The 22,987-nt window shown below is 39.5% G+C and overlaps 1 protein-coding gene across 1 annotated transcript in view; it reads left to right on the top strand.

Moving 5' to 3' along the window:
• The first annotated feature begins 9,893 nt into the window (after positions 1 to 9,893).
• Positions 9,894 to 22,987, top strand: part of PEX7 (peroxisomal biogenesis factor 7) — a 78,566-nt gene continuing 65,472 nt past the window's right edge. The window contains exons 1-3 of the mRNA XM_040449076.1: positions 9,894 to 10,132; positions 11,918 to 11,975; positions 12,879 to 13,029. Of these exons, the coding sequence (XP_040305010.1) occupies positions 10,003 to 10,132; positions 11,918 to 11,975; positions 12,879 to 13,029 (339 nt within the window). The 5' untranslated portion in view covers positions 9,894 to 10,002. The remainder of the gene's footprint in view (positions 10,133 to 11,917; positions 11,976 to 12,878; positions 13,030 to 22,987) is intronic.

Genomic DNA, 22,987 nt, shown 5'->3' with positions numbered 1-22,987 from the left:
ATGCATGCATATACGTGCATATGCATGTATATATTACGTATATATATGTATGCATATATATGATAATTCCTCCATGTATATATATATGCGTATATATGTATATATGTATGTATATATATGTGTATATATATGTGTGTGTGTGGGGTTTAAGCTTTTAAAAAAAATCATATATTAAACTTTTACCCATCTATAAATTTGTAGAGTGCTGAGTATCCCACCTAGACAGTTATTATTTAAGGAGTATGGGTTATGGGCTGTCACCCATTTCATTTAGTAAAATGCACCATTCTTGGTTCTCAAAATAATCTGCAAATTCCTTAATGTATTTATAATTAAAATAAAAGAGATCTCCACTGATCTCCTAAATAAGAAAAAAAAAACCCTTCTCTGAGGGGTTCTATTTTGGGTTCAGGGAAGATAGTGTGTGTCCCTAAGTCCTTGGCCTCTTAGTGGTATGACTGGGCATGAAACTGTAGTCAGTTGTCCCCTGCCCCCCTCTTTGCCACGCCCTGAAGCCCCAGGAATGAACAAGGCCTGTGGCTCTAAAGCAGCAGGTGTAATGGGAAGAGCTCTGGGCACCTGATTAAATTTTAATTAAACTCAGTTCTGGCTGAGTTGTGACTTCCTTTCTTTTGGCCTCAGTTTCCTGATTTGTAAAATGAAGTAGATTAAATCAGTGAGCGTCAGAGCAATTTATTTCACTACTAATCACTAACTTCTTGAAAGGTTTCTGAATTTGTACTGTCCCTGTCTTTTTTTTTTTTTTTTGGTCTTAGAAATAATTTTGAGTGAAGACAGGCATATATATCAACAAAAGCAAAATCGCATTTTCCAGTTGTCCTGACAAAGAGGAAATTCCTTCAGTAGCGTATGCATCTACTCTGGCTGCCGTAACAAAATACCTATAGTTAGGTGGCTTAAACAACAGACATTGGTTTTCCCACAGTTCTGGAGGCTAGATATCCATGGTGAAGGTGCCAGCAAATTCAGTTTCTGGGAGAGGTCTCTTTTTGTCTTGTGGACAGTCACCTTCTAGCTGCACCTTCACATGGCCTTTCTTCTGTGTATGCACAGGAAAGAGAGAAAAAGGTCTGGGGTCTCTTCCTCTTCTCATAAGGACTCCAGTCTTATTGGATTAGGGTCCCACCTTTATGAATTCATGTAATCTTAATTACCTCCCTAGAGGCTCTGTCTCCAAATATAGTCACGTTGGGGCTTGGGGTTTCCACATACAAGTTCAGGGAGAGAACATGACCCAGACAATCTATCACAAGTAATAACAGGAAGAGCGGTGTTCTACAATCATTTCTGTGTGATCGTGGTGACATAGGCAATAAACTACCTGTGTTGTATGTTAAAGTCTCAGACAGCTTCCTCATTTTTGGCCTAACTTATTCAAATTGTATAGCTTAGCTGACAATAAGACTGGATCATTTCTCCATGGCTCTTTCATTTTCCTCATTTAACTGCCTGAGAAAGAAAAGACCAGCTTCCTTTCAAAGGGTACACATTTATTTGAACATTTACTCTTCAGTGTCTATGTCTTCAGAGCAGAAGTCTACTACAAACAACATAATTATAATTAGTAACAACAAAAAAACACACCTTTGTCTTTCTATTTTAGGCATTTAATCAAATTTTTTTTTTTTCCAGTAAGCCCAGAGAGAAAAAAAATCTAAACTTCACTGCGTGCTTACTCTGTGTTGGACATAATACTGGACCCTTTGCATAATTTGCTAGTTAAATCCTCACAACGGCCCTAAAGACTATTACTATATCCACTTACAGAGAAGGAAATGAAAAGTAACTTGCCCACGGTTATATTCATAGTTAGTAATGGAGCCTGAACTTCAATCCCGATCTGCTTAGTGCCAAAGCCTGTTCTCAGCAATATTATTTTGGGTAAAGCTGAATATATATGATTCCAAGTAGATTGAGAATCCCCTCTATTGTTAAAAAGCATGAGCTAGAACTATGTGTGAATATGGAATGATTTCCAAGATGTATTGTGGGGACTTTGAATTGATACTTGCATATGGTATAAAATTAGAAGTTAATAAAAGTATAATAGTGACTAGTAAGTCTTGATTCCATCTTATTGCTTTAGTGTCTCCATTTTTCTTCCCAGTGGCAACCACTATTAGCAATCTCCTTGTATTTTGTTCTAGAGATACTCTATGAATTTACAGGCAGGAGATAGACACGCATACACGTATTCTGAAAACACAAATGGTGGCTTATTATAAGCACTGTTCTGTACTCCCCCCCCCCCCCCCAGTAAACAATATATTCTCTCTGAGGACAGAAATTGAAAAATTAAAGTGTCTGGAGTGAGAAGGAGACTCACTTCTCGCTGTGCACTCTATGAATAATTCTTTAACCATGTGCATGTGTTAATTTTTTTTCAATTATAAAGTACACAGCAAGAAAACGTTTGCATATTCTTAATCTTTGGATGAAGATCTTAAAAACAAGTGGTGAAATTTTAAAGAAAACCAATTTGTTGTCCTTTTACTTCTTTTAATTTTGTGGCACCATTAACTTTCTTGTTGAGGAGCATGATTTTCAGCAACATTTACTTTCTGAATTAAGCTTTTGCTTGTGATGCTACCGAAACTCACTACGAAAAGGAAATGTTGTTGTGTGTGAAAAACAGAATCCAGGTTTTGGGATAAAGCCTGGCCACCCTCTGGTGGTCTTAGTTTGAATAAAAATAGCTTTCAACTATAATAACTTTTCTTTATAGCAAGTCTTAAAGTCATGATATTAAGAGATAGAAAGGATCAGAATCTATCATACTTACTTTACAGATGAGAAAATAGAGTACCAAAGTGGTAAAGCAATATGCCTCAAAACATAAAGCAGAGTCCTGACATTCAGTCCGCTGCTTTCTGCATTAAAAAAATACCTTAAAACTGGGGTGCCTGGGTGGCTCAGTTGGTTAAGTGTCCAACTTCGGCTCAGGTCACCATCTTGTGGTTTGTGAGTTTGAGCCCCGTGTAGGGCTCTGAGCTGTCAGCACTGGAGCCTGCTTCAGATTCTGTCTCCCTCTCTTTCTGCCCCTCCCCCGATTTCTCTCTCTCTCTCTCTCTCTCTCTCTCTCTCTCTGTCTCTGTCTCTTATTCTTTCTCTCTTTGAAAAATAAAAAGCATTAAAAAATTTTAAAATACCTTAATATTTTATTTTACAAATAATTTATTCACTAAATTTGTAACAAAAAAGACATGACCTGTATAACAAGAAAACAAGAAAAGCAATTATAATTCTTGCAAATTATATTAAATGCAAGCTCCTTTCAAATTTGGAAGTTAAACTTTAGAGATGAGTTAGAATTTCTGAAAGAAGTCAAGTTTTAGAGATGAGTTAGGATTTCTGGAAGAAGTCAACCTTAATGGAGAATTTGAGAGAGGACAGAGAGTTGGCTTGTGGGATAAGAAGGTAAAGATTTTTCTTGCGTAGGGGCAGCATTAAAGAACACCCAGAAATGTCAGTGGGTGTAGGGAACAAAAGAATCTTTCAAAAGAAATCTGTAGGCAATGCATGTTAGTGAGATGAGGAAGGGGAGATTTTTCTTGTTATCTTCTTGAAAGTTTTCTCTTTGAAGGATAGTCAAGAAAAAACCAAATTCTAAAACTTTTCAATTTATTTAAGAACATTAACTACTCTTAAGGTTTGTTTTTAATGCAGCAGACTTTTTTTTATTAAGACCATTTTTTAAGAGCAGTTTTAGGTTTGCAGAAAAATTGAGGGGAAGGTACAGATCCCATACCTACCCTGTCCCCACACATGCATAGCCTCCCCCATTATCACCTGCCCCCACCAGAGTGGTACATTTGTTACAATTGATGAACCTACATTGACACATCGTAATCACCCAAAGTTATAGCTTACATTAGGACCCATTCTTGGTGTTGTACATTCTATGGGTTTAGTCAAATGTATAAATGACATGTATCCATCATTCTGGTATACTGAATATTTTCACTGCCCTAAAATGCTTTGTGCTCTGCCTATTCATCTCTCCCAACCCCCACCATCCCCACCACCACCACCATTCAATCCCAGGCAACCACTGGTCTTTTTACTTTCTCCGTAATTTTGCCTTTTCCAGAATGTCATATAGTTCAAATCATACAGTATGTAGCCTTTTCAGATTGGCTTTTGTCACTTGGTAATATGCATTTAGTTTCTTCCATGTCTTTTCATGGCTTGATAGCTCTTTCTTTTTAGTTCTGAATTATATCCCATTGTCTGGATGTACCACAGTTTATCCATTCACCTTCTGAAGGACAACTTGCTTCCAAGTTTCGGCAGTTATGAAGAAAGCTGCTATAAACATCCATATGCAGGTTTTTGTGTGGACATAAGTTTTCAACTCCTGTGGGTAAGTACCAGGAAGTAAGATTGCTGGATCATATGGTGAGTGTATGTTTGATTTTATAAGAAGTCACCAACTGTCTTCCAAAGTGGCTCCACCAGTTGCTATCCCACCAGCAATGAATTAAGATTTCTTGTTGTTCCCTATTCTCCCCAGCATGTGGTGGTGTAGGTGTTCCAGATTTTGGCCATTTTAATAGGTGTGTGATGATACCCCAGTTCTCCTAAACAATTCTCTCAGTCATGTGGTTTCTAGATCCCTCACTGTTGTGCTTGCCCTTCATAGAAAGCTCTATTTATGAGGAAACTGAGGCTCAAAGAGATAAATTATTTGCTGAAAGTCACATAGTCAGCAACACTAGAGCTGAAGTTTCTATTCATCATTACTTATAGTGAATTGACTCATAATATAGTGACTTCTTTTTTACTGTGAATAATACTGTATTACAAACTATAATAAAGAAAGGAAAGGAAAGGAAAAGAAAAGAAAAGAAAAGAAAAGAAAAGAAAAGAAAAGAAAAGAAAAAAGAAAAGAAAAGAAATTCAAACAACATCATAGCAACTGCAAAGACCCTGAGGCTGGAGACTGATTGGGTGTTTGAGGAACAGCACAGCAAAGAAACAAACAAAAGAAAAAATACTGTATTAGAAAATATGAAGGATCTCAGGGACTCTGAGAAAAAAGCCAGACAACTTCTAAGATTTCATTTTTCAGGTGAAAGCATTCCTGCCTTTCTAAGAGGACTGAACAGGTTTGAAGGAAGCCAGTATTGTTTTTATTTCTTAGTCAATGAAAATGAAATGATAGCTTTTGAAGAATATGCTGTCTTCCAGAGCTAAGAAATTCAAGGCACATAATGAGCACACTAGATTTTTAATGTCTGATGTTCAGAATTAAGATGATCATACATATTCCCTATATACCTGGCAACTTGTTTCTCTAGCTAAACTTCTCTTTCTTAAGAATATATAAACAACATGGGGCACCTGGGTGACTCTGTAGGTTAAGCATTGGATTCTTGATTTCGCCTCAAGGTCACGATCTCACAATTGTGAGTTTGAGCCCTGCATAGGGCTCTGTGCTACTAACACAGAGCCTACTGGGGATTCTGTCTCTCCCTGTCTCTCTGCCTCTCCCCTGCTTGTGCACTTTCTCTCTCTCTCTCAAAATAAATAAATAAAAAGTAAAAATCCAAATATATAAACAACATATATAGTTCACAGAAATACCTTGTACTCTTGCATATTTATTCAAAAGTGAAATATATGTACTGATCTTAGAGGTTTATGCTTATTGTAAATGGTAAGATTTATGAATTGCTGAGTAAACCTTACCAAGAATCCTAGAAATGAGTGATCCTGCTTTGATTTCTCTCTCGGGTCATTACTAGGTCACTGTAGTCAGAGTCTTCACACTGCTTAGTCATGATGGGAATTATAGTTGACCTGGATTTCCCCATTGACTTTTCTACTTGGTGACCTTTGAAGTATAGTGTGAGCTCTGTTTCAGTCTTGACTTCAGTAGCAGGAAACTTCTGCTTTTTTTCCAAAACATACTCCCTCAAACTTATACAAGTCAGAAGTCACAGTAAAATCACACAACAGATGTTTCTGGCATATGATTCACCAATAGAGACTCTGTGGGCACCAGTCCAGAATTTTTCACCCGCTCCCAGGTACCACTTAACACATTAGAACCATTTCCTACTAATTCAAACTAATTAGACAAGAACAATCTGAATGAGTAAAATCTTTAGTCATATACTTAAGAAAACCTTTCCATTATAATAATTTTACACTTATAGAAATATTACAAGAATAATTCATAAAATTCCCATATATCTCTTGCCAAGATTCCCAAGTCCTTTACATTTTTACCATATTTGTTTTATCAATCTATTTGTACATGTCCATATTCCTTTTTTTTTTCTGAACCATTTGAAAGGTCATTCTTTTATAATTCCCTTTACCTTACATTATTTCCTATGTATTTCCTAAGAATAAGGGCATTTTCGTACATAACCACAGCATAGTCATAAAATTTGAGACACTTAAATTTTGCACTTAATTTTATCTAATCAACCATCCCAATAATGTGTGTATAACAGCCAGCAACTCTATGCCTTGCCACTCCTCTTGGGCTTGGTAAACCCCTGTTTCAGAACCTTAAAGATCAACCCATTTAAAACCTACAAACCTTTTCAAATTTTTCCTTTCATGCACCCCCGAAATGTTATGATTTCATAAGCAATCAGAAGTTAATATCAACACCAGAGATCAAGCATAAGCACCTTGCATCCAGATAATTTCCGGCTAAAAACAAACAAAAAAAGTTAGAATTTTAGGCTGGCTTCTGCTGCAGAATTACAAATGTGCAGGTCCAGTTTGGCTTTTGAAATGTTTGGAATACTTCATTTCACCCTGCTATAGTCTATAAGGCCTCCTAGCTAGAAATGATTGATGTAGTCGAAACTCTTCTGTTTTACACAACTTTAGGGAAAGTATTGTAAAAGTCCAAGTGTTGTGTGACCTACTTGCATTTAAAAGATTAATATTCCAAGTAATCAATTAAAAAACCCACAAGGAATACATTTCTAGTCCTGGAATACAGGCAGTTCTTAACAGGCAAAAAATCAGATCAGTGGTTGATTGCGGACAGGGATAGGGATGAGTTTGACTAGGAAGGAGCACAGAATTTTTCTGGAAGGATTGAAATGTTCTATACGTTGATAGAGGTGTTAGTTCCATGGATATACGCACTCGTCAAAATAGACTGAACTACATACTTAAGGTCTGCTATGAATAGGCCTTTAGTAATGTAGTAGTAAGGTGTGGGGACAGGGGAAGCATTCTATATTCCTACAATTACATCTCAGTCTTAGCCTAGTTTGTGTCTCTGGAGTGTGAACCTCCCCAGTGTTCCTCAGTATTTTTCTCCCTTAAGTAGGACAGGATGTCTAAAATGGGCTGGGATTGGCTATTTCCCTTCTTTCAGGTCACTTAGTAATCAGCCTAAGTTAGGCTAATTAGAATTAGCCTAAAATTCTAATGTGGTTAACTAGTTTTCTCTGAGGTCAGGCCTTGTTAAGAACAGAGTGCTCTGGCATGTTTCAAAATGGTTCCTTTACCTTCCACCTACCAGAAGCACAAGATGAGTTTTCTCTGATATTTACTGTGGGAACCTAGTTGGCCTCATGGAGGTAACACTCACAATTATTTTGGGTCCCTCCCTATGACTAGGTCCCCCCTGGGGTTTTTAACTCTAAGATTTCACCACACTGTGCCTCCAGTAATTTATTAATCCTAGTTCATGATTTCCTACCTAGGTGCTGGTTCCTCTGGTAGTCTCCACTGTTGAGGCTTGACTCTGATAAGTCGTGTCTCCCTGTATTCATCTGTCTATCTCTTCAATCTGAGATCGGGCAGAGGTTTGCTATGTGTCTTCCCCTCTCTTAAAAGTCCAAGAAGAGTAGTTAATTTATAGCTTTTTAGGACAGAGTAGTAACTTCCAAGCTCCTTACAGGTAAAACCAGAAACCAGAAGTTCAGGCTTTTTTTTTTTTTTTTTTTTAATTTTTAGAGAGAGAACAAAAGAGAATGTGCAAGTGCACACGCAGGAGAGGGGCAGAGAGAGAGGGAGAGAGAGTATCCCAAGCAGGCTCCACACTCAGCGTGCAGCCCGACATGGGGCTTGATCTCACAACCCTGTGATCACGACTTGAGCCGAAATGAAGAGTCCAATCTCAACCGCCTGAGCCACCCAGGTGTGCACCCACATTCAGTATTTTTTTTTAATGTTTATTTATTTTTGAGAGAGAGACAGAGACAGAGAGACAGAGAGACAGAGTGCAAGGAGGGGAGGGTCAGGGAGAGAGGGAGACACAGAATCTGAAGCAGGCTCCAGGCTCTGAACTGTCAGCACAGAGCCCCATGTGGGGCTCGAACTCATGAACTGAACCGTGAGATCCTGACCTGAGTGGAAGTCTGATGCTTAACCGGCTGGGCCACCCAGGCACCCATTATAATACTCTGGAAATTTATCCAGAAAACTTTTTGATACAGACGATCTTTTAGAATGAAAATTTGGTCATTTATCACATTGGAAAATTCTGATGGTTCCCCATTGTTTAAATTACAGTCGAAATCCAATTCCATTGGTATGGCAGACAAGACTCTTCATGATCCAGCCCCAGTAGGACACTCTAGTCCCTCCACTCAGTATCCTTCACCATACCCCTTCTATCTGGTCAGGCTGAGTCCTGGCAGCTACAACCTCCTATGGATCATGCTTTTTCTTGTCTCTTGGGTTGCTCATGTTATTGCTGACCCTACAATGACCTCCACCTCCTTTTCTATTTAAATAAACTGTCATCATTTACACACCACAAACATTACCTTCCTTCTGAAGTTTTTCCTTCCATTCTTCCAATCCTCCTGAAAGCAGTGACAACTTTCTTTTTAAACACACATATATTTATTTATTTATTTATTTATTTATTTATAATAGCACCTACAGTATTTTCATTACAATTGTTCAACAATTGTTGACAAGTTTATTACACTAATCTCTTGAGGGCATGGACTACATCTCATTGCTTTTGAAATCCACATGCCTAAAATTGTACAGTTAAGCTGGCCATATGACAAGGTTTGTGCTGGTTTACCTGGCTTCATTATTAACTGCACTCCCTTTCACTCTCAAAAGTGTCATATTTGACAAATTATATATAGTCACCTTCTGCATAGTATATGTTTGGTAAAGTTTTGAATGAACGGATGAGATTTAATTTGTCTTAATTAGCCCCATATCTGAACACTAGTATATACAATAGACTACATATACACAATATACGTAGTGAGAATTTTTAAAAATTGCTTATGATGTCTTTTTTCCTTAAGCTTCAATCCCACCTGATTTAATATTGCTTCAAGTTACCTTGGGCAACACAGCATCAATTGCCTGTTTGGCTCGCTGCTTGGTTTCAGAGTTGCTGTAACTTGTCTTATTTTTTTTTATTAAAAAAATTTTTTTTTAACGTTTATTTATTTTTGAGACAGAGAGAGTCAGAGCATGAACGGGGAAGGGTCAGAGAGAGGGAGACACAGAATCTGAAGCAGGCTCCAGGCTCTGAGCTGTCAGCACAGAGCCCCACGCGGGGCTCGAACTCACGGACCGCGAGATCATGACCTGAGCCGAAGTCGGCCGCCTAACCGACTGAGCCACCCAGGCGCCCCTAACTTGTCTTATTTTATAATCATCAGAAATACCTCCTGATGTCAATCTTCCAAAATCACAACGAATAAATAAAACCCCAAAAACGCGCAGTAAAGGCTAACATGCTAAAACAAAAGTTGTCACCTAACCCTAGAATCACACTGCCTCGTTAGGTCTAACACAAGATAGGTGGCGCAATCACTTTGTTTTGCCCAAAACAAAGATGGACTCCGTAGCAGTCAGAGCCCTTTCCTTTCCGGACCAATCGAAATCCAGCATTCAGGGCACCGGGTGTCCTCACTTCCGCCTCGTCTTCCTGGGTCTCTAATTTGGCGAGTCGGGACTGTCCGCCTCTGATCCGAAACGGCTGTGGCAGCGCCAGGGCGGCGAGGCCCAGAAGCGGCGGGCGGGATGAGCGGGGCGCGCGTCGGAGCGGTGCGGACGCTGCGGGTGCCGGGCCGCCATGGCTATGCGGCCGAGTTTTCCCCGTACCTGCCGGGCCGGCTGGCCTGCGCCGCCGCTCAGCACTATGGCATCGCGGGTGAGGCCGCGCAGCGCCGCCGGGGCGGGGGCGGGTTCCAGCCGAACCCCAGCTTCACCCTGCTGTGGGAAAGCACTTCCGACAGTAGACAGTGCCACACGTGTACACCAGGGGGAGCCGAGGAGCGCGCGAATTCTGGCTTCCTCCTTTGTCCATTGTGGGGAGTGGGTCTGGGTCTATGATCCTTTTCAGTTACGTTGCGGAAGTAGCATCTGGGAGGTGCCTGCTGGCCCATACCCTTATTCCTTAGGGCACCTCCTCCACCTCCACCTGACCCCCCAATCCCACCCCCAGTCACACGCTTCCTGCCTTGAGCGGGCTCAGCGGATGTGACCCCTCTGGCCATTCGGACGGGACCGACAGCACTTGTAAAGGGGACAGTCCGCAGGGTCACCCGAGTACCTCCTAATGGGTCCACCTTCCTCACAGTCTGCATCCGGGCTGTGGGTCGTAAGAAGGATGGCCTTGAGCGGACGCTTGGAGTCTCCCCACAATTGCCATCATGAAATTGATCAAGTTCTGCCCCTACCTCTTGTTGTCTCAGGAGGAATACACACATTTGCAAGTAGTTGGGGGTTCAAGTTAACTCGTGCGCGCTCTCTTTCTGTCTCTCTCTTTTGTAATGTTTATTTTCGAGAGAGAGAGCCCCTGAGCAGGGGTGGGGGCAGAGAGAGAGAGGGAGACTGAGGATCCTATAAGCAGGTTCTGTGCTGTCAGTGCAGAGCCCCATATAGGGCATAAACCGGGAGATCATGACCGAAGTGGGATGCTTAACCAACTGAGCCACCCAGGGACCCCAAGTTCACTGTCTCTTTTCAAGGACTAGATTGGAAGGTGGGATTCCATTCTTAAAATTTCTTCTTTTAACTTAAAGCTTACCTGTTATTTATGCACAGAAGCTCTGAAATAATTCATTGCATAACGTCAGTTTTTGATAGTTGTTTTTCTTTGGCCCTAGGGCAGAAAAAAAATGGTATGATTTCTAAAATTCGGAAGGCAAGAAATATTTACTTATATTTTCACCACTTAGCTCTTACTGCTTGCACTGTTACATTCAAGTTTACAATACTTACCCACCAGTTAGGTTGAAACTCATGAGTTTGATACTTTAAATTAAATCCTTTGTAAAAACGTACAAGGAGGTGTTTTTTTTTTTTTAAATCCTGTTTAAATTGAGTGTTTTTCCTCCCTCAGTCTATATAACAAATACATCTTTTAAAATATGCTTGTCCCTTAGAAAAATAATTCATTTTGGGTAGATAACTAACCTACTCAGTACTTTACCATCTAGTATGTGGTAAATTCCACCAGGTATTTTGTTTTAAAATCCCATGCTGAATGTATTTCAGATTTATTAGCAAGGCAGTGTGATGCAGTAGAAGGAGCAGAGCTTCTGGAATCTGTAAGCCAAAGGTTTCTTGCTTGGAAATAGGGATTATGACACCTATTTGGGAGGTTTATGTGCCTGGCAGCCTGTCTGGCCATAGAGTATTAATTCAGATATCTCCCCCCCCCCCCCCCCGCCCTTTTAGGGCTGTGTCTGGGTCCCAAGCATAGGTGAGATAAGTTTAATATTTCACGGTTGAGGTGCAATATAGAAAAACAGAAATGGAGTGTACAGTCCTGATCAGTTTGTATACACGGTCTCAATAACTTTAGGGAGAAATTTGTGGTAGTAAAATTAGGTACTCATTCCTCAGCAACCTCCCCCACCCCCACCCTTCACCTTAGCTGTTCCCCTGGCAAGTTCAAAAGCATGATCTTGATTTTTTTTTTTCTCCTTAGGCTGTGGAACCCTTCTAATATTGGATCAAAATGAATCTGGGCTTAGACTTTTTAGAAGGTAAGGTGGCTCTAATGATTAAACTTACAGGTATTCTCTTTTGCTACCAAAGCCTTAATATAATTAGATTTTGAATCTTTTTGATCAGTAAAATATTTTTTCATTTTTAAATTTGTGGTAGAAAAGAAACTTCAGCATTTGCATATATAGAACTTATTTTTGCCAGTAAACTGTGATTATGTCATTTTTCTTCTAAAGCCCTTGTCTCTTAGTGTTCATTTATAAAGTAGAAAACTTTAACATAAAAAAATGTAAACTAGTTAGTATACTGTGTGACGTTTCTAACTTTGCTGTTTTCTTCACATAGTTTGGGTTAATTCATTCAGGAGCGAATTATCCATTTTGTGAGTTACCTAGCACTGCGTTCCGTTTCTTGTTTCTATGGCTGTCTTGACTGTTGGACTCATTAACACCTCCATCTGGGTTAGTCAATGTCAGAGAAAGGAAAGGAAACTCTGTCATGAGATCATGACCTGCTCACAGCTCAGGTGAAATTTTATGTGGGAAGTTGAAATTATTGGTCTAAATTAGTATTCTGAAGTGCTTGGTGCTCCCTCCTGTGAACCACACAAAAAACCCAAAAAAACCGCAAAACATTGAGCACCCAGGTATGGCGTCCTGCCCTCATAAATAGTGCCAAATTTCTAAATGGGAGACCGAATTTTAATCCGGCTCCACAGTTTTCTTGCTGTGTGACCTGGGATGTTCCTGTCACATCTCTGAACTCGTTTCTGGGTCTGTCAAGTTCTAGCTCTATTTCTCTTCCATAGTTGTGAAGACCATGTGAGATAATGGGTGTTAAAATATGTGATAAACTTGAAAGACTGTAAAATTATGGTTCCTATTTTATGTTCAGCTGCCTGTGCAACCAGATTTTTTTTTATTTTACTTTTCCTGGTGTAGCTTTGACTGGAATGATGGTTTGTTTGATGTGACCTGGAGTGAGAACAATGAACACATCCTGGTCACCTGTAGTGGCGATGGCTCGCTGCAGCTCTGGGACACGGCCAAAGCCGCAGGACCACTGCAGGTCTACAAGGAACACACTCAGGAGGTAGGAAGGCAAGTCCTTCTGGGCTGATTGGTTTTGTTTTAGATGAAATCCATTTGGGGATGGAAACAAGGGGACTGGAAGTTTAAGCTTTAGTATTTCTTGCATATGGTAGATGTCATTTGTTATTTGATTATTCCGACATTAAGTACATCTTGCCCTAAGGAGCTAAGAAAGAAGGAAAGGTCAAGCTTCTTAGTCAGTAAAAACGCCCCCAGTAGTAGGTATGCTGTAGGCTGTTTCCTCCAGAAGAGGCCCATCTCTTTCTTCCTGCTGTAGGGTATGCTTGCCCTATACCGCCTTAAGGCGGAAGTAGGCAGACTTTTCACCAAGGCATCACAAGATTGCCTTTAGGGCCGCAGTAAGGTTCCTAGGGATTTTCAGAATATAGTGGAGCAAGAGCATCAAATGCAGATTATGAGACAGAGCTTACTGAAGAAATTTGAAATCTAAACCAGTTCATGTATCTAGGTTCTGTGTGTATGTATACGGGTAGCACAGAAGATAGTTTGGTTTTCATATCCTTTAGATAAATACCTAGTAGTGCCATTGCTGGGTCGCAGGGTAGTTCTAGGTTTCATTTTCTTGAGGAGCCTCCATACTGTTTTCCAGAGCGGCTGCACCAGTCTGCTCTCCCACCAACAGTGCAAAAGGGTTCCCCTTTCTCTGCATCCTCACCAACATCTGTCATTGCCTGAGTTGTTCATTTTAGCCATTCTGACAGGTGTGAGGTGATGAATCACTGGGTTCTGCTCCTGAAACCAGTACTACACGGTATGTTAACTAACTTGAATGTAAATAAATAAATTAAAAAAAAAGAAAATAGTTTGGTTCTCAGTCATATAAAACTACAAAGGTATTTTTAATGAATGTGATGGGAAAGACATTCCCTTACGGTGTTTTGCCTAAAATGTTTCAAAATTTCCCTCAAGGTAGCCGTAGATCTTTCAATTTTACTTTCAGATTTGTGTCTAGCACAGTACCTGGCCCATAGAAGGCCTTCAAAGGATGCTTGTTAAATGCAAGAATATTAGTCGTTTGTGATAAAAAGATTAGTTGTGTGAAGATTCCAGAGTGTTAAGAGAGTGGGTTAGGAGTGACATTCAAGGTGACATATACTCAATTTAAGGTTTACATCAACATCTAGTTCCCAATGTGCTCATTACAATTTTTGAAAAATAGTTAACATTTGTCTTCATTGTCAAATAATGGGCTTATCAATTTGCTTAACTTTTTTGAAAAAAGATTGGACCCACTTCAAGTTCTTGGTTATGAAAACTTACCTTTGAACTAAGTATGCAGCTATTCGTATTTCATTGTGGAGGAAGTGTATTTAGCCATACATTTTGTAGTAAAAATGTGCCATGTGGTTAAGACCTTGCTTACTTTAAGAACATCAATGAATGGAGTGCCTGGGTGGCTCAATTGGTTAAGTGTCCAACTTTGGCCCAGATCGTGATCTCACGGTTCGTGAGTTTGAGCCTCGCATCGGGCTGTGTGCTGACAGCTCAGAGCTTGGAGCCTGCCTCTCATTCTGTGTCTCCTACTCTCTCTGCCCCTCCTCACCACTCCCCTCAAAAATAAATAAACATTAAAGAAATTTTTTAAAAAATTTAAAAAATCAATGATTGACTCTTGTGATATGATAGAAGCTGAAAAGTTTACAATGATGGATGCCCATAAAAAATATTAATGCAGAATGACAATGAGTCATGCATTTAATATTAGTTTGTTCCCTTTAGAAATTGCATTTATGTTTAAAATGGAACAACAGACTTGTCAGCTGAAGGGATCTTTCTTTCTTTCCTTTTTCCCTCCCTCCCTCCCCCCGTTCCTTCGTTTCTTCCTTTCTTCCGGGGCACAATTGAACTTGATATATTTCCTTGTGTGTATTTAGTCATACTTAGCCATTTTTTCTGGACTAGGTTACTGCAATAAGATTTTTCTTAAAATCTAGAATAAATTTAAAGCATCCCCTCCCCCATAGAATTGTGATTATGGGGAAAAATAATTTCCAGTTATGTGTCAGTGAGTCTTGTTGGATTTTACTACGAATAGGATATAATATCCTTCACTACTTTTCACTACTATGTTTGAAAAGCATTCACTTTTTTTTTCTTTTTCTTTCTGTTTTTTTTTTTTTTTTGTTTGTTTTTTTGTTTTTTTACTTTGTTTAGTATTTTAAAGTTTTAACTTGTATTTAAAAAGCTAGATCTGTCCGTACTGGTAGCACATGTTTTGTGCCAGGCATATGCTAGTCTTCAAAATTGCAAATATGAATAAGACTCAGGTGCTAATCTCTGGTAGTAGATCTGGGACATGCAAGCAAACTAATACAATGTGATCATGTTGAAAAGAAGTGTCTAGAAGGTGCAGATAGAGAAACCAAGGACCGTCACAAAAGAGACGCCATTTGAGCTGAGTCTTGGACAGTTAGCAGGAATTCACTGGCAGCCCAAGGGGAAGAGGGCAGTTTTAGTAGAAAAGAGCATCTCACAGGTGCAGATCTGTGAAGAGCATGACATGTTCAAGGCAGTCACAGGTCCTTTGGTGTGACTAGAGCAGAGTGTCTGTGTGGGAATGGTGGGAGATGAGGCGGGAAAGGTGGGGAAGGGCTATATCCTGATGGGCCTTAAATGCCTGGTTGGGGTTGCACTGGATGCTTTGAATATTCAGGAGAGAGATGGATTAATTTTGTAGATTTGGGGCCACACAGTCTGGGCAGACAACAGGACAAACACGGATGGGTAAGTATTAGCCATTTTCCACTTAATCCAACTTTTCCAGATGCTAGGTATGACTAGACTGTAATTTAGGTACTAAATTTTACTATTTGAAATGAAAACAAAGTAGAAAGTGCTTGTCTTAACTCAGTGGTTTTCAAACTTTGCCACATATAGAATCACGTAGGGACCTTTTAAAAACCTTCATGGTGGTTGGAGCCAGCCATCAATCGGCATGATTTAGATTCCGAGATTATTCCAATGTACAGTAGTGTTTAGAAGCCACTGCTTTAACTTCATAGGCATTCAGTTCTGATGACCTTATTATGTATATTGTCTAATATTTTGAGGGTTGTAGATTCAAAATGTAGATTTTAAAAACTACATAATAAAATGCATCTTTTGATTTACCTTGTGAAGTGGTAACCTCAAAGCTTTAAAACTTTTTAACGAAGAGAAAGTGATAGTTTTAAATAGATGGAAACTGTGATGGAATATTTTTGGGTCAAGAATGACCTTCACGCATGAATATGGCTACTATATATGTAGTCTCTCTGTCATACACTCATTGTGGGTCTCAAACATTGTGCCTGTCTCGAAAGCAGGTTGGTGAGTGAATCATATCTAGAAATTAGAATCCCATATCTCCTAATTTAGATCTAGTAGGAAACTTATGTAGGAGAATGATGCAATCTTATTTGATAATTTTAAATCATGTGAAACTAGAAATTTTTTTTTAGTTTAGCTATAATCTGATAGTCTATGAAATTATCCTATTGAATTATTGTCAGAGCTGTTTAAATATATGTAGAATTTACATTTTATGTAAATGTAATGTGAGACAGGGAGGAATTTTATATATATATCTGCATATATTTCAAAAAGAAACAATGGAAAGAGAATCCAAAAGCCAATAAAAATGGTTACCTTTAAAAAGGGTGGGGAAGATATCAGGGGAGGCAGGGGACAAGGATGGCTAATTTTCCAAATATAATTTATATCACAGTTTTGGCCTTGGAAAAGTTGAAATATTTTACAAAGTTAAAAATCACTGTTTAATTAAAAAGGAAAAAAATTGCTGAAAATTGAAAACAAGCAGAAAACACATTCATCTAGTGATGTATCAAATTGGCATTATAACCAGGCATTGAAAATAATTATTTCAAGTGACTTTAGAAATACAGTTTAGTGATTGTCCATGCCTAATAAGATATTTCTGATAAACAAAAAGAGTTGCAAGGAAGTTTTAAACTGCATTCAGAAAGATAAGTATTGTTATTTTGAAACTCTCATATCATGTAGGTTCACAAATACCAGTAATTATGTTATTAGAAACCAAAAATTTTTATGTAAGAGAAAAGTAATATGAGAATAAAGAAGTTAAATAGAGACATTTAATCCTAAAACTGGGAAGTATCTGCACAGACTCATGATTTATTTTTCTCTGTTTAAAAAAGTCCATTTGTTCTGGTTCTTTGGACTGTAAAGACTGAGCTGCATTGACAACTCAGTCTCAGTGATATCCCTAGTGCCCAGATTGTTGCCTCTAAATACCATTTCCCACTAAAAGGATCTGGGGATCTTTGGAGAAATAGTTGATTCCAGGACTGGTAGGAAACGTACAAGGTGAATCCAAAACATCTTCTTGTGTCAGAAGACTGTGAAAGTCCACTGGGATCACATTAGACGTTTGGAACAGATAACCTGAAAAGGCTCTCAGTGGCCAATGATGGACAATTTCAACATCAAAAAGAATGACAGCAATGAGTTGGAACACTATACACACAGAGAGATACACACATATGTATATTTCTACCCATTACATGGAGTTGTAAACATTAAAAAACAACAGCTGGTCATCACTGAAGATTACTAGGACAATGGCCTCATTCTGAAAATTGATAAGTAAATATGAAGAATCAAGGCATTTATCCTGCCTTTCTGATATGAATTTTATTGTGTGGTAATTGAATGGTTGGTGTGGAAAATTTCTCATAACTGAATCCTGACTATAAAATGCAGAAGGAATAGCACAATTATAGAGTCGCCATTTAGTAGCCCGTAATGAAATAATGATTGTAGGCAAAGATTATCTATGAATGCTAAAACATTAATTTAATATTTATATCTTTTGAACAATTTTGAGATCACTAAAAGTGGGTCAACCAGCAATTATACACCTAATGCAATAGGAAGCTTAAAAAAGATTGAACTGAATTGAACCAAACCTCTAGACCTAACTTCTAACTTAAAGGAAATGGGAGGAGTAGAGGAAAATGTTGACACCAGGAGAGACAATTAGCCAAATCCAGAATGCAGAAGATTCTATGGGACCATTAACTTTGTTTCTTCAACAATTATAAATGTCATGGGAAGGGTGGGTGGGGAAAACAAGATGGGAGAGGAGGACTTTCCTAGATTAGATCTAAGAGACATAACAACTAAGTGTAAAATATGGATTTTGTTTAGTTTTTGATTCAAATAAACCACCTGTAAAAAGACATTTTTGAGACAGTCAGGGAAATAAGAATGTGGACTGAGTTTTGGATGATATTAAGGAATTGCTATTCATCTTGTTAGGTGTGAAAATGGCCTTCTGCTTATATAAACAAGAAAAATATCCTTATCTGCGTAAGTATTTATGAGTGAAGTGGTCTGATGTTAAAATACTCCAGCAGTCAGTCAGTCAGTCAGTCAGTAACAGGACAGATGAAGCAAGGTGGCAAAATGTTGATAATTCTGGAAAGTATGTGATAGATACCTGGGGATTTATTATGATATTTTTTCTTTTATGCACATTTTAATATTTCTATAATGATAAATTTAAAAAATTGCTTCACATTAAATATGTAGCCTTTTCTAATCGCTCAGTAATTAAAAGTCAGTGTCCCTTTCCTTTGTATTGATACAGATAAGTATGAACATTCTGGACATAGTTTTTATTTGATGATTTTTAATTAAATAGACCAACTTAAAAAGGGCAGCACTATACAGTAGATTAAAAGCGAGCTCTTTGGGAATTGATTTCAGTAATAAAATTTGTCCTCTCAAACTGTGGTTTTGATGAGGTTCAGATTTCATAAAGCAACACAAAATACTGTTCAGTGTGTGTGTGTGTTTTTTTCTTTTTGCAGTTTCTCAATTTTCTTCATCACTGCCGAGAGTAATTACTTAAGATAGGCCTTTAGAGGACCCTGCTTTTAAAGCACAACTGCATTCCTCTCTTCTTTTTTATGCTTAATTGGACCATTAAGTCATGTCCACTGTTTGAGTGGGAGTGGAAAGGGGAATTGGAAATAGGGAAAGGTTGGAGGACTGGACTGATGTGAGGTGTGCTCTTCATGCAGATTTCTCTGCCCCTTCATTCATTCTAGAAACTTTGATTAACCCTACTGTCTGCAAGGGACTGTGCGAAGCCTAGTGGGGAAGATGAGTGAATTGGGAATGGCCCTGGCCCTGCTGGAGTCCTTGTCCTTTCTAGGGAGGGAGGCTTATGCTGCTGGTTACCTAATTTATAATGTGATAAGTGCTGTGAATGTATGGAGTGCTACAAGAGGAAAGGATCTTGTCTGCAGGAAGGGACCAGGATGGCATCCTTAAGTCTGAAGGGAGAGTAGGATTTAACTATTCAAGTGGAGGAGCGCCTTGGTGGCTCAGTCAGTGGAGCATCTGACTCTTGATTTCTGCTCAGGTCATGATCTTACAGGTTAAAGAGTTCGAGCCTCACATCTGTCTCTGCTCTGGCAGCACGGAGCCTACTTGGGATTCTCTCTCTCTCTTTCTCTTTCTCTCTCTCTCTCTCAAAATAAATAAATAAATAAACTTTAAAAGATAACTATTCAGGTAGAGAGAGTCCAGAGGAAGAGGGTTAGAGGCAAAGGAAAGTGCCCTCTTGAAGGGCGGGTACTGAGCCTGTGTGCCTGGAAAAGTCAGCATTTTGGCTGTTATGCTAAGACCAGTGGGAAGACACTGAAGATTTTTAAAAATTTACCATGAAAGATTTCATGTTTACATGAATATATGTAAGAAGTAAACACGTATAATGAATACTTGCATATTCATCATCCAACTCAAGAAATAAAACATTACCTATGCTTTTGGAGCCCCTGCTTACAGATGCTATCTTCTATCTACTTTTTTCTGATTCTACCCTTCTTCCTCCTCTTTTCTTTCCTCCCCTCTTCCCAGAAGTAACCACTAATTATGAATTTCTATTTCTGTTTTCTTTTCTTTTTCGTTTTACTACATATGTGTGCATCCCTAAATCACTCATAGTTTTGCATGATTTCGACCTTTGGGTAATAAGCAGCAGCATGGATGAATGTCAATGTGGAGTGAAGATGGTAAGTTGCAGGAGCCACAGAGCATGATACCATTGCAGGGCTTTCTGGGGGGGATTGACGTTTGTGTTTTTATGCAATGCGGATAATGGATTGGAGGTGAGCCAGGATGGATAGGAAGAGCAGTTGAAGGATGCTACAGTCTAGGTGGTAGGTAGCTTAGGAGTTGATGGCTGTAGCCTCTTAAGAGAAATTATGTACAGACTTGGAACTGTGGTCTTTTGGGATCCTGTCTCTCCTAATTAGTTGGCCTTTCTATTCCTCAGACGTGACGAGCTTGTTTCCTGCTTCAGGGTCTTTTCCTAGTCTTTTGCCAGAGCCTTTCCTCTCAAACGTGCAGAGTTCTGTCTTTCCTGCACGCAGGTCCCTGCTCAGAGAGATCTTCCCTAACCACTCTACTGAGAAGTGACCTCTTAATTCTACCTTGTTTTCCAGTCTCCTTCCTTTGCTTTATTTTGCTCTGTAGCTTTCCTTTAAAATCGCATTCTGAAATTATTTATTTATAGTCTGTCTTCTTCTGCTAAAATATATGACCCATCTGGACTGAGGCTTTGTCTTGTCTAACATTGTACTCCCCTTCCCCTTGTGCCTTGTACACAGTAGGTGCTTAAGAAATACTTGTTGAATAGATTAGTGAGGTGACTTGAAGTTGGGATATTGGAATCTGCTCATCCTTTTTCAACTCTCTCTCAAACATCTCTCTGACTGTAAACTTTTTTCAGGGTTAATGCCCAAACCCTGCTCCCACTAGACATTTCCACTTGACTATCTTGCTGTCACTTCAAAGTCAGTATGTCTAAAATTACACATTATCTTCTTTCCTCCAGTCTTCCCATTTTGTTAATGCCACCACCACTGATAGTCCCCAGGCACAAACCCTTGGTGTTATTCAAGGGTATTATATACAAACCCCGGCAGTATTCCCTAGTCCTGATCCCTTGGGTGCTGTCTATGCCTGTATATGACTTTGTGGAGGCGGAGGAGGTGCAGTTCTGATCACTGTTTTCACTTCTGCTTTCTGCTATTGACATTTTAGCCAGGCCTCAAGGTCCTGCTTGGATCCTCTCTTCTGGGCATCAAGCTGAATTTTCCATCCCAGCATCCATTTTGTACTTATGTCTGTAGTTTTATTATTATTATTTTTAATATTTATTTATTTATTTTGAGAAACAGAGAGAGAGCAAAGTGGGGGGGCAGAGAGAGAGGGAGAGAGAATCCAAAGCAGGTTTGTGCTGTCAGCACAGAGCCCGATGTGGGGCTCCATCTCATGAACCGTGAGATCATGATCTGAGCCAAACAACTGGGCCACTCAGGCACCCCCCCCACTGTAGTTTGTTTGTTTGTTTGTTTGTTTGTTTTTTTAAGTTACTTTCCTGTACCCTAATATTTTAAATACAGTCAAATAAAATATTTTTTGAGTTGCCTTTTTAAAAAATGTTTTAAACATTTATTATTTTTGAGAGAGAGAGACAGAGAGAGACAGAGCACGAGCAGGGGAGGGGCAGAGAGAGGGAGACACAGAATCTGAAACAGGCTCCAGGCTCCGAGCTGTCAGCACAGAGCCCGACGTGGGGCCCGAACCCACAAACCGCAAGATCATGACCTGAGCCAAAGTCAGACGCCCAACTGACTGAGCTACCCAGGCGCCCCTTGAGGTTGCCTTTATTTCTTTTTGTGTTATCCCACTTTCAACATCACCCTGGGGATCCTGTCCCTAGTTTTGTCCTAGAGTCCTACTGCTTGCACTTCGTTGTGTGACTGATAAGACAGCTGGCAGCAACACCGCCGTCAGCGTGGTTACCTTCTATCTTTTGTTCTCACTAGGGCTGGGTTCCCCTATGGGGGCTTTTGCAGTTTTAAAAGGTAAGAAGTCATAAGGTTTCGAATCCCATGTCATACTGGACATGTGTAGAGGCAGTGGAGTGTGAGATGTTGATCTTAGTTTTTAGTTATATTTGTTCAGTTATCCTCTGAAATGAAAACAGTAGCTCTTTATAACTACTTAGCAGTGATGCAGATTGTGAAGGTAAATTCAGATGGATAAACTATTTTAACTCCCATTTGTTGAGTGCTTATTATATTGCAACAAGCATAGGCATACAAGGTGGTTTTGCTCACATGACGGATCTTCCAGAATCTAGTAGGTATTTGACACAAGTTGTTGTAAAATATGGTAAATGTTGAATTATAAGTAGGTGCAAGGTGCTGTTGGAGTGCATGGAAGGAAACATTTAAATCATGAAGGGTTTTATCGAGGTGAGGCTTATTTCATAAAGGCTGTGGTGGAGCCCAGTCTTGACAAATGAGTGGGAGGTCACCAAGTGGACAGTGGACAAGGGCTTTAAGTTCTTGGATAATTCACAGAAACAAAGTGGGATCAGTTTGGGCTCCCACGAAGGGCGATACTAGTAAGGGCAGGCTTTTACTTCCCTAATGTTGCAGCCCCAGGTCATTCCAGTTCAACAGTGCCCTCAGGTAGCATGATGTAGAGTCAGCCTCACGTAGTGATTAAGGGTGGACTCTGCAGTTAGGCTGCTGAGGTTGAGTTCAGCTCTGTCACTTAACTAGCTTTAGGAATTTGAAGAGTTTATTTATACATTTTGGGTCTTGTTATAGTATCTATTTCATAGAAGGGAAGATTAAATGAGATAAAATAGGGGCACCTGGGTGACTCAGTAAGTTAGGTGTCCGACTTCGGCTCAGGTCTTGATCTCACAGTCCGTGGGTTCGAGCCCCGCGTCGGGCTCTGGGCTGACAGCTCTGAGCCTGGAGTCTGCTTCAGATTCTGTCTCCCTCTCTCTCTGCCCCTCCCCTGCTCACGCTCTGTCTCTCTCTTTCTCTCAAAAAGAAATAGACATTAAAAAAATTAAATGAGATAAAATATGTAAAATGCTTATG

Source organism: Herpailurus yagouaroundi, unplaced genomic scaffold (genome assembly GCF_014898765.1).
Source record: "Herpailurus yagouaroundi ecotype Mexico unplaced genomic scaffold, PumYag 198, whole genome shotgun sequence".
In the NCBI taxonomy this organism is placed as follows: Eukaryota; Metazoa; Chordata; class Mammalia; order Carnivora; family Felidae; genus Herpailurus; species Herpailurus yagouaroundi.
This window is presented reverse-complemented; position numbering and strand designations above follow the sequence as displayed.